This window comes from Apteryx rowi, unplaced genomic scaffold (genome assembly GCF_003343035.1).
Source record: "Apteryx rowi isolate R43461 unplaced genomic scaffold, aptRow1 scaffold_12, whole genome shotgun sequence".
Lineage (NCBI taxonomy): Eukaryota > Metazoa > Chordata > Aves > Apterygiformes > Apterygidae > Apteryx > Apteryx rowi.
The window spans coordinates 688,921-700,367 of NW_020447419.1; the positions used below are offsets into that span (position 1 = coordinate 688,921).

The window sequence follows — 11,447 nt, forward strand, 5'->3', positions numbered from 1 at the left end:
TGCGCTGCGGGTCCCCGCTGCTCCAAGCGAGCCGCGCTCGCACCTGCCCCGCGGCAGGCGGGCGGCCCGGGGCGCCTTGCTTTCAGCTCGGGCGCCCGTGAGAGCCCCGGGGAGCAAGCGAGGAGCCGGGCCGCGAGCAGCCGTCGCCGGAGGAGGCAGGGAGCCCCGAGCGAGGCGGCCCCGCGGAGCCAGGCTCTCTCCGGTAACTCTTCTGGCTGCATCCAGCAGCTCCGTGCCTCCCCGCCCGGCTGCCCGAACGGCGTCCCAGCCCGTCGCTGGCTCGTGAGATGATCCATCTTCCCAGGCTCGCGCAGGTCGTACCGGGAGGGCAGCGGGCTCTCCCTTTCTCACGTCCCTCCTGGGTTTTGCGCGGCGAGGTTTGTGCCTGGGCTGGCAGAACCGCCTCGTGCGCTTGCCACTGCGGAGGTGGCGGTGCGCTTGGAGGGTTTGGGAGGGAAGACTTTTGATTCACCTGCTTTCGCAGCGTGCCCACGAGCCATGCTTGCCCCAGTTTCTTGGCTGCAAAATCCAGAGTGGATGCAGTCGCTTCTGGGAGCTCCTTTTTTCAGCATACCTGAGCATGATCAAGAGCTGCGCAGGACGCTTGTTTCTTGGTTTTGCAATTCAGAACTGCAAAAGGTGGTTTAAATGCTCCAAACTCAATCTTGCAAAGTCTGCTTGAGTATGAGGGCCAGCTAAGTATGGGTGCACCCTTTGGGGTGGCCAGACAGCTTGGAAGGGGCCTTGCTGCCCGCTTCCCTGTGCCAGGAGAACCAGGCCGGTCCCGTGCCTTGGAAAGGGTCCAGGTGCGTATGGTGGTGGCTCACCTGACAGAGAGGGATGGCTGGGCCAGCCAGAGCAGTGATCCTGGCTCTCCTGGCATAGCTTATTTTCCCCTTTTGTAGGGAAAGGTAAAAGCCGGTTTGCCCACACCGCTGCGATGCCTCCAGGCAGGTCCAAGCGCAGGGCAGGCTGCTCGGAGGAGTCCTGTCTCTTCCGTTGGGCTGGCAATCCTGGACCGCTAGACAGCAAAGTGGTGGAAGAGAGGGTGCTGGGAAGCTGCTGCAAGGGTTGAGGGCTTGAAAAATACCACGTGGCGCTGTGTTACCCTTGTGTGTGAGTGCACCTGGGGGACACCCACACTTGTTTTTTTTTTGTTGTTATTAGTTTGTTTTTTCATAGCTCCTGGGCTGGCGGTGGGTAAGGGGAGAGCTGGAAGTGGGCTGTGGAGGGAAGTAGCGTCTGGTGCCTGAGATACAGGCAGAGATGAATATTGCAGGTTGCATTGGCTCCGATGAGCTCTCCGATTGTCTGAAGAAGCTTTTGAGGTGGCAACTCTTTTCCTGCCTGCCTTAACTCTTGCGCACCGACGCAGACGTGGTGGGGACCAGCCCCAGCACACGTGCGTGCTGGGCAAAGGGGTAGCGGCACGCAGGAACATTGTATGCAGTTGACACAAAACGTAATTTTAGCTCTGTTCACAAGTTTCTAGGTTATTCTGCTGTCTATAGAGAGCACTAAGTATATTTTTAGGAATAAAAAGCCACCAGTGTGTCTGTTGGTTTCCCCCCCCACCTCCCGACTAATCTGGGTGGGAATCAGAGCTCAGGTTACAACAGCTAATCCCAGACTATAGACAGCCTGGCCTGGTAATGCTGTAATCTCTGCATATAGCCGTGGCAGCAGCTCCTCCCCCCGTTAGGGCTTGGAGCCTGGGAGGCCGTATCGGTTCCAGATTTTATTACCGCGCTGGGGATGCGAAAGGACACAGGCATGCAGGCAGGGCCAGACAGATGGACGCACGTGCACGCTGCAGACCTGCACAGAGAACGGAGGGACGGAGGCAGACCAAGCCTCAGGCTAGGCATCGTTTGCAGTCAGTACGATCCCCGGGGTCGTTAATTCGGAAGCAGCCAGGAAAGTGTTTCTCTCTTCGAGCCGCTGTCCCGGGCCAGGCAGCCGTGCCGCTCTAGGCCAGTGGCCGCAGTGCGTTGGTTGGCGTGAGCATTCAGGGCTTCTCTGCTGCCCTGTTCCTGCCTGCACATCGCTCTGCTCACTCTTGCTGCCTCTCCGTTGTCATCAGTGGTCTGACACTGGACAGTCGGAGCCGAGTTTCTTCTCAGAGGATGCATCAGAGGTCTGGCAGTGGGTGGTCACAGCCCTGTCCTGGTTAGCTTGAACTTGGGTCTCGAGAAGCGACAAGAGCTTGTTCCCCTTACAAGTCCGAATGCCTTCCCAGGAGGTGTCCAGGCCCACCTGCGCTACCTCCCAGTGGGGCATTAAAGGGGTGCGGGGATCATGCTGCTGCACTTCTCCCCACAATTAAGCGGCCTTGAAAGATGGGAGGTGAGATGTACGGTGAGGATGAGGAGAAAAGACAACGCGAAGGTGAACTTCATGGGATCATGTGTCTCCAGGAGCTGAGGCTTTAAACAGAGCGACTAAAGAGCAGGAGACTTGCTGTCTGCAGGAGGGGTCGGGGGCCTGGGCTCGGAGGTAGGCTGTCTTGGCTGTATGCTTAGCGTCAGCTGCAATTTTAATGTTTGGAGCCCAAATGAGGACTAGTGGGGAGCAGATCTTCCTCTTTCACTTGGAGCCCGCTCCCCAAAGACTGCCCCGTGCCAAAAGCCCAGTGACTAGCTGTGTTTCCTCTGCAAACTCCGTGCTCCCCTTTGCTCGCGGCCCTGGGCTGCGGTCCTGGTAGGAAGATTCATACTGAGGGCTCTGCGCGGGGCTGCGGCAGACATGTTTAAGCCCACCTTGTTTTAACTGAGTGGTTTAGCCTCCTTGGGCCAACTAGTGTGATTTTATCAGCACTGATGGCTTCAGACAGCGACGAGGGCTTTTGGCTGCCTTTGGTGCCTGGCTCGTAGGTGGAGCGCGGGCAGGGGGAAGAGGAGCGGGGTCGGTTGTTCTAGGGGCCTGCCTGGAGGTGTTGTGCTTGCCTAGCCACGTAGGAGGGTTGGTGAAAATGGTTGTCCTCCAAACAGTGGAAAAGCTGGGCTGAAGCGAGCATCCTGAGGAGCTGGATCAGGGCAGCGTGCTGTCACGTCCGAGTTTGACAGCCCTGCTGCCTGTGCCTGCGTCAAGCACAAGTTGCGGGGAGTCTGAAGGTGGCCTGTAACTCTGCAGGGGCAGGATCGGTCCTTATGCCCTGCATAGAAATGAGTTAAATCGCTCTTTATCCTCCTGAGCTTGGTGGCCATCGTTAGGAGAGGAGGATTCATCTATCCAAAGTCGGAGAGTTGTTACTGTCTGGGCTCCCTCTTTAGTCTGTGAGGCATTTTTAGGAAGAGTCTGAACTTGAATCAGATGATTTTAGAGATGCCCATTTCTCTCTGCTGGCTACAGGGGAAGACTGGTGACTAGCTCAGATGTAGACCTCCGAAGTTTGTTGGGGTGAAACTCCATCAGGTGATGCCCTGATCTATCCTCCTCTGCCCAGAAGGAACAGGAGTTACTGCATGCTGCCATGTAAAGTCCTTTTGATATCTGCTGATGGATTAATCCTCTCTCTGTCTGATGCAGGTCTGCCACTGCTGTGGTGTTGGCCAGGGGTCCGATCCTGTTTTCTGCAAGGTTTTCAGTTAGCTACATGGATCAGGCTGCTGGACAAAATGGAGGCCCATGCCCCCTGGCTGTGCTATCTTCTGTGTAGACATTGTAGACAGCGCTGGGGGTGGTGGGACAAGGACATCTGAAATCTCTGATCTCCACAGAGGGTGGTGTTCTCTGTTGCTATAGCTCCTTGGGAGCATCACAGATGACACCCTCTTCCTTGCGCTAGGCAGGGCAGGTTATGCTGGAGTCTGGATTTAAACAGCACAGTGTGGGTCATGCCCAGATCTGATGGAAACCAGCAGGGGTGTGAGGGGGGAGGCAGCTTTCCAGCCTTCAGTTTTTGATGTAGGCTGTCACCATCTACTCACTGGTTTCTTGGCACGTCTGTTTTTTCTGCTGTGCATTTATACGGGGAGAAGTTTGAGTTGCTTTGACTCTATTGAAGCAAGATACGAGGTGGGGTAGTCTTTAGTAGAATAGGTGATTAATTTGGTTTGATTCCCAACCTTACTTTTCGGCACACCAGCAGGATGAAAGCTGGAAGGCTGTATGGATTTGAAACGATAGGCTAGATCTCCTCATGGGGCCAATTTGGGCCCTGTTTGTGGAGAGATTTGATCTCTCTTGGATGTGTGCACGTCCCTCCCCATTGTCAGTGCCACCAACTTCCCCTCCACGGGGACAATAGGGCCTTGAATCCTCTTCTGTAATCTCCCCCCCTTATCTCCCTTCCCTTCCTTAGCTTGTGGCTTTGGTGAAGCCTGGACCGTGGCAGGCAGGAAGGGTGGGAGGTCTGGGAAGAGCCAATTATGTAAATGGCCCATTGAGAGGTGCTGTGTAAATGAACGACCCTTTTCTGAAGTTTGAGCCTGCCAGCGGCAGCAGAACACGGTGTCGGTGTCCGTGTCGGTGTCCGGCCTGGGCAGAACGGAGGTTCGCACGGCCCAGCAGCCTGTCCCCGATGGGATGCGAGAAGAGGATGCGTAGCGCAGAAATGCGTATAAACTGTTCCTTGCTTCGCTGTCTCCTTTGCGCTCCTAGCAGTTTGCTCTTGCGAAGTCGGCAGCATGAGGAAACCTAAGGGCAGCAGAATTTTCTGTAGTAGTTTCCTTGATGTAGGCAGCCCTGCAGGCCCCGCCGAAACTTGCACTGCGCCCGAGAGATTCTTTAGGGAGGAGAGATCGTGGGATTGAGGACATTCAGGAGTACAGACAGCCGTGTAAGTACTTTCCCCATGCTTTTTTTTGGCTTGGCACGCTCCAGCCATTTATTTGCTCAAATCAGCATTGCCCCCAGGGCAGAAGCAGAAAGCGGAAGGACGATGCGAGCTATATGGTTTGCCTCTAATTGGATGGGCTGTGTTAAGGGAGTGGAGAAGAACAAGGTTCCTGGCCACAATTCAGGATGTTAGAAGTGTCCAGAGAATTTTATATCCTAAGGAGGGGAAGAGAAATGCAAACTGAAACCGTCAGCTAACAAGGGCAACGAGTGAGGAATGCTTTTCTTGACAGATCCCTTGCAAACTGTATCCCTTGACAGCTTGCTCAGACCGTCCTCCTTGTAATAACTGTTCCAGTGGCCAGACAGCAGATTAGGAGAAGAACTACTTATAACAACTGAGCTAGGAGAAGGGAAGGACTGACAGAGCGCTGCAATATGTGTGCCAGTTTGACTGCCCTTCGTTGGAAGAGACGCAGCTGCTGTGCAGTTCCTGGAGCTGCAGATGTGGCTTTCGCAGCTCTCAGAGCTTTTCTGAAGTCTGCAGGTGGAATGAGCCTGTGCCGGGCCATAAAATTGCTGGACCAAGGTGGTCCAGCTCCCTGTGGTGGGCTGGAAGCCTGCAGGTAGCACTAGCGGGCTTGCTCTTCCTTTGCAACCCAACTGGATGCTCCAGCTAAAGCAAAACACTGCGTGTTACTTTGGGGGAAACGGGATGAGTCTGTGCTTCAGTGCTGAATCAGGAGCTCAGCTGAAGCCTAGGTGCGACCCCTTGGTGTTGGATACCGCCCATCCAGGGCTATGGCGCTGCTACCAGCACTGCGAGCCTGCCTCTTGCTCTGAGCTGTAGCCCTGCATATTTTTAGCTCCAGAAGTTCCTTGGCTGAAGTGTGATGTTCCCGGGCCAAGATGGCAGGCATCGAATAGAGGTGCTGCTGCCATGGGTGGTATTGTAGGCCCCGTGGGGTGGGAGGATCCCAGCGGGGAGAGGAGGCCTTTTACACTGCCCCAAAAGCACAGCAGTAATTAACAGTCGGGCTCGGATTTTGTGCAAGCCCTGTCGTTCTGTTGGGGCCCTTCCTTCTGCTGGCAAGGAACTTCACAAGTAGCCCTTTGCTTTGTCCACCGTCTGCCAATGGAAATAGGAGTCGAAGAGGCAGGAAAGTAGATTTTAAAAAAGAAGAAAARGTGGGGAGGAAGTGGTTTGTGTTGAGCCAGCTGTGATGGGGGAGTATTTCGTAAGTAAAGTCTCTCATCTTAAAAAGAAAACTTAAGCCTGGCAGATCTACTCAGCGGTCAAGCTCTGATTTTTCTCAGTGCTACGTGATAATTGTTAAACACAGGGGACGCTTTGTAAAGTAGAATTGGCGGTGGCGGGGGGGAGGATGGAGCAGGATTTAAATTTGAAATTGGACAAGGGTACAAAGCCCCTTAGTTCCCCATTTCTGCTGAATGCAGCTGGAGCTGGACTTGACAAGATGCTTACCAGAGCTTGTGGTAAATGTTTTACGGTACTGTGTATCAACCAGATCGATTCTACTACGCTTGAAGGAGTGCAGATAAAATGGCTTAAAGATTCCCCTGCTGAAAGTGATAGTATCATCATTTATGCTAGAGCAGACAGATTTAGTCGCCTGACGTTTATTTGGCCACGGTGTACTTTGCGGATTTCACACCCGGGGACGATAGCCAACCTGATGATGTCAGACACGAGCTGTAATAAAAAATCACACAAAAAGCTAATGTTGTACCTCTTTTGTCGACCAGATGAGTTTTGTTACGTGTCTGGGTTTTTTTGTTGTTATTTTTGTTTTGTTTTGTTTTACTGCATGGATCTCTCTAATGGAAAGTGCTTTACAAGAAAACAGCATCACCAAAACAGCGCATCTGATGTATGGAGTCCTCTTGGCAGATTGCATGCACGTGTTGTTACAAAGACAGAGGTAGAAATATCCCTGCTAACTCAGGTCTTTTCTTTTGATCCTATTTTGTCTGTAGGTCACTTGAATTCTGAACTGAGCGAACATGAGTGCCCTTGATTTGGCTTCAGTCCTTGATTTTCTGGAAATGGCCAACTTCACAGAGATCAACTGGACATGCCACAATGGTGACTGCATCACAGTTGATACAACAGCATGCCCTGGCACACTTAACAAAAGCGCCCTGCTCTACACCCTGTCCTTCTTCTACATTTTTATCTTTGTCATAGGGCTGGTGGCCAACTCTGTTGTGGTGTGGGTCAATCTCCAAGCCAAAATGACTGGCTATGAAACCCACCTCTACATCTTTAACTTGGCTATTGCTGATCTGTGCGTCGTCATCACCCTTCCGGTTTGGGTTGTCTCCCTTGTGCAGCATAACCAGTGGCACATGGGAGAAATTACATGCAAGATAACTCACCTCATATTTTCCATCAACTTGTATGGAAGCATCTTCTTCCTGGCATGTATGAGTGTGGACCGCTATCTCTCCGTTGCCTATTTCACCAATTCCAGTAATCGCAAGAAGAAGATAATACGCCGCTGCATCTGCATCTTAGTGTGGCTTCTTGCCTTCAGTGCCTCTCTCCCAGACACCTATTATCTTAAGACGGTCTCTTCCAACAACGAAACCTACTGTCGTCCCGTGTATCCAGAGGAGAGCTTCAAAGAGTGGCTGATTGGCATGGAGCTCATCTCCGTTGTGTTGGGCTTTCTTATCCCTTTTCCCATCATTGCTCTCTTTTACTTCCTCCTTGCGAAGAGCATCTCTGCCTCCAGTGACCAAGAGAGGAAGAGCAATGGGAAGATCATTTTCTCCTACGTGGTTGTGTTTCTTGTCTGCTGGCTACCCTACCATGCAGCTGTCCTTCTTGACATCTTCTATAGCCTTCATTTCATACCCTTCAGTTGTCAAATGGAGAACTTTCTGTACGCCACTCTTCACATCACTCAGTGTTTCTCTCTAGTCCATTGCTGCGTCAACCCCATCCTGTATAGCTTCATTAACCGCAACTACAGATACGAGCTCATGAAAGCCTTTATTTTCAAGTACTCAGCCAAAACTGGTCTCACCAAACTTATCGATGCTTCCAGAGTGTCAGAAGCAGAATACTCTGCTCTGGAGCAAAATACCAAATGATTGCAATTCCATAAAGACACTGCTTTGACTTATTTTCTTTTTTCTTTCCCCTGTGCTTGTTATGAATGGGGCATGAGTTACAGCCTACAGAAGAGAAATAGCAAACTGTAATTTAGGAGTGGAATCGGGCGCAAAATGGAAGTGGTACCAAAACCAAACATTTTGTCGGTGTGTTTTGTTTTATCTCCCGCTAGCCCAGTCTGGACTTCTCAACACTGCTATGCAAATGGAAGAGACTTTCTAGCAAACGAAGCCATTGTGTACCATAGATAGCACGCATTTTCAAGATAAGCTTTTTCTTCCATGTGTAGATTCCCTCTTGGTCTCATTGTATATGTTATATATATAGTGTGTTGTATTTAAAAGCTCAAGACTTTATTTTCTGGCTATTGGTGTACCTTATACGATTGTATTTGAAAGTTAAATATATTTTTATCATGTATTTGAAGTATATTGCTGATGAGTGTATCCAGAGTGCTGTAGTCTGAGTGTTAGATTGCTATTTGGTTTTAACTGTCCTAGGTAAGAGGATGGCAATAAATAGCAGTATGGAAATGATCTCTTATGTGCATCCTCATTGGCTGGCACACTTTATTGACCATAGCTCTATATGGTGGTTGTACCCATGTCTGGAGCAGAAAATGTATGTACTGTAGAATAGTTACCGTCATGTTAAAATTAACAGTATTGTAAGAGTTGTTAACTCCTACATCGTGCTTCACAAAGTTGTATCCTTATGCGCAGAATGAATGATATTACTTCTGAAAGTCGTCTCTATTTGTAAGTTATTTTTGTAAAATAAAGAGCTGGAAAAACTATATATGCCAGTGGTTTGAGCTGCTTCCCACCCTCTCCTCCCATTCCTCTCCTCAGAAAAAAAGTCAAAAAGAAGAAAACACCGGGCCACATTCTGTCCTTCCTTTGGTGCAGCAGCGAACAGGTCAGTTGTTGGTTGCGCTTTCACGGTGTATGTCGATGGCAGGCAGAGAGCCCCGAAGGCGGCGCGTGAGACAGGACTAGTGAATGGTAGGAGGGGAAGGGATGGGAGGAACGRGTCTGTGCAAGAATGGCTTGAGCGAGCGCTCTTTGGGAGGGTAAAGCCAATGGATTTTTAAGGTAATAGCTGTTGGGAACAATGAAAGGCCGTGTCTCTATTTTAGGAATCAACACTTGGAACAAAAATACAGGAGCTTACAAATAGTAAGGAGGTTTGTTCTAATATGGGTTCAGTCCTTTGTGGTTTTGGCTTGCAATAGTATTCAGAGGTGAGCGGTCCTAAAATCATTAAATCCATTTTTATCTATTCCTCTCTTTGCTATGGTTTGCGCTGAATTTGCAATGTCGTATCGTCAGCGTGGGGCAAGATTCAGCTGGTGCCGGATGTTTGAAGCAGATCTTCTTTAAGCCAGTGAAGCGCTTGTATCACGGTCGTCTTCGTCCCAGGACAAGGTAACTAATGATAAATCAGTGATGTCTCACAGCCCATCGTTGACTTGCTGTTGGTGTTTTGCGTGTCTTTGCAACTCCTGCACAGTGAAAACTGCTTTGCTGTGAAGATTACACTTAAGTTCCTGTTATAAACACAGCGTGCCCTCGTCCCTCTGAAATCCCAACAGCCAAACAATTTTTGGAATATTTTGCTTCTTTCTATCCGTGATGTTATGGTTTTCTCAAAAGAAGATCCCTTAAAAAATAGATGATTGCTAGAGCTGTAAAGGTGTTTTTAAAAAGCACTGGTTCATCTCCAGCTAGAGGAGTCTGTTGCAGAGAAGGGCTTCTGCTGTGTGTCGGCATATTTAAAACAGTGTTGCTATACAGCCCTCTGCACAGACGCTTCCTAGAAAAGATGCTTATTTGACTTTGAGATTCCCGTAAGCCTTTCTTAGTACTGTAAAGAAGGTGCTCCCTCATGCTGACAATTAAAATTGGAGGCACTGTGTTGATAAGAAATATGCCTGCTGTGGAGGGGCGCCGCCTTCCCTATGCCAGGATCCATCCTTGGGTCCGTGAGTCCTCGCGGACAGTGCTGGTTACTGCTTTTCGTCATCCCGCTCTGTTGTGCTGGGGGGTGCTGGCAATATGTTTCCGCGCAGACATTTATAGCAGCGTAGCTCAGTTCAAATCCTATCTCAGGGCAATATGTTTTCATGCGATGCTGAGGCCAGTTCAGAGATTTGAGTTGGCTTGGAGCCTCCGTTTCAGAAGTTCCCAACTGTCTTTTTTCTGCAGTTTGCTACTTTGCAGCACAGCGTCAACCTTGGAGATCCCAGTTAGTGTTGAGTGTCGGGGAGGTCCTGCAGGCTTGTTGCGTAGGCTAGACAGATAAAATTTCTAGGCCTCTTCCTTGGAGAGATGAATCGTGGAAGAACGATGCCTTTTCTGAAAGCTGGGTTGGGCTGGGAGGCTGGGTCAAAGTTGAGACCGTGACCCTCGCTGTGAGCAGCTGTAGCGTAGCAGGCTTGGGTCCTCTCCAGCTTCTCAAATGGGAAGGCCTGGGGCTAACCACCCTGGTTGTCTCCGCAGTCTTCAAAGAGGCAGGCAGAGCTGGGACGCAAGGTCACTCCTGTCCATCGGCGCTTGGGTTTGGGAAAGGTGCACGAATCTGCTTGAGGGAGGTCCTCTCCAGGGATCAGCACCAGTGGGATCAAACAGAGAGGTCTAGCGGGGGGAAAAACTGTGATATCCTATTAGATTAGTTCAGACCGAAAGAACGTGACCTGCCGTAATGTTTTCTGGTCGCATTGCTGCAGGGAGGAAGGGAAAAGGGAAGGAGGCCAAACCCACTGTGAGAGAAATGCACCCCCACCCCACATCCCCCCAAGCCTTAAGGTGCTGCCGTGGCCCTGTGTTTGCGGAGGACCTCCCTGGGTGGCCGGCGGTGTCTCGTGGGCACCGTGCCTCCCACGCCGGGGAGGCATCTCTGAATTCCCCAGAGGCCTGGTGAGATCGATGARGGCGGCCAAGACTCCCCATGTTTCGCTCGAGCGTCTGCTCTCTTCCAGCACAGAGGCAGAACTCACACGTTGCCTTCCATATGCGTAACGTTAAGGAAGTCATAACTCAACGAGCAGCTTTCCAGCCGGACTCCTCAGGAGCCGGCTTGCTACGGCCAAGGAGGGCCTTTCTGGGCCATAGACACGTTCGCTTGCCCACTTTTGGAGATAGTCTTTGGCAGGGTCCTGCTGCCCCCTCCACAGAACTGAGCACATTGCAGCCCTCCCCTGCCCTTCAAGCTCCCACAGCCACGTGAGCGTGGGCTTGCTGGCGTGGGTTGTGTTAGCCCTTGTGGGGAGGCGGATGGCGGAGTCTGGCATCGGAGGTGAGCAACCCCGAAGCGGCCATGATTCTGCAAGAGGGACAGCAGCGAGCAGATGGGATGGGAAGTCAAGGGAGGCTAAAACCTTACAAAAGGAGGAGAGGAGCAAATTTGTCTGTTGTTGCATATCTTTGACTCAGAATCATTTTGTGCGGAAAATTGCCCTCAAAACTTYGGCGGAAATATGAGCACAATTGGAAAAAAAGATGTGTGGTTGAGAAAAAATGTACAT

At 51.0% G+C, this 11,447-nt stretch overlaps 1 protein-coding gene across 8 annotated transcripts in view; it reads left to right on the forward strand.

Annotated features, from left to right (window-relative positions):
• The window catches only part of ACKR3 (atypical chemokine receptor 3), a 39,232-nt gene extending 30,513 nt beyond the window's left edge, over positions 1–8,719 (forward strand). For 2 of the 8 annotated variants that reach the window (XM_026087814.1, XM_026087791.1), the window contains exon 2: positions 6,778–8,719. In XM_026087814.1, coding sequence (XP_025943599.1) covers positions 6,805–7,899 — 1,095 coding nt within the window. In that variant the 5' untranslated portion in view covers positions 6,778–6,804 and the 3' untranslated portion in view covers positions 7,900–8,719. Of the gene's footprint in view, positions 1–178; positions 203–244; positions 315–355; positions 378–1,439; positions 1,463–2,473; positions 2,497–4,755; positions 4,781–6,777 lie in introns of those variants that run through there. The other 6 variants (XM_026087781.1, XM_026087761.1, XM_026087805.1 and 3 more) reach the window with 6 other exon arrangements.
• Positions 8,720–11,447: the final 2,728 nt, after the last annotated feature.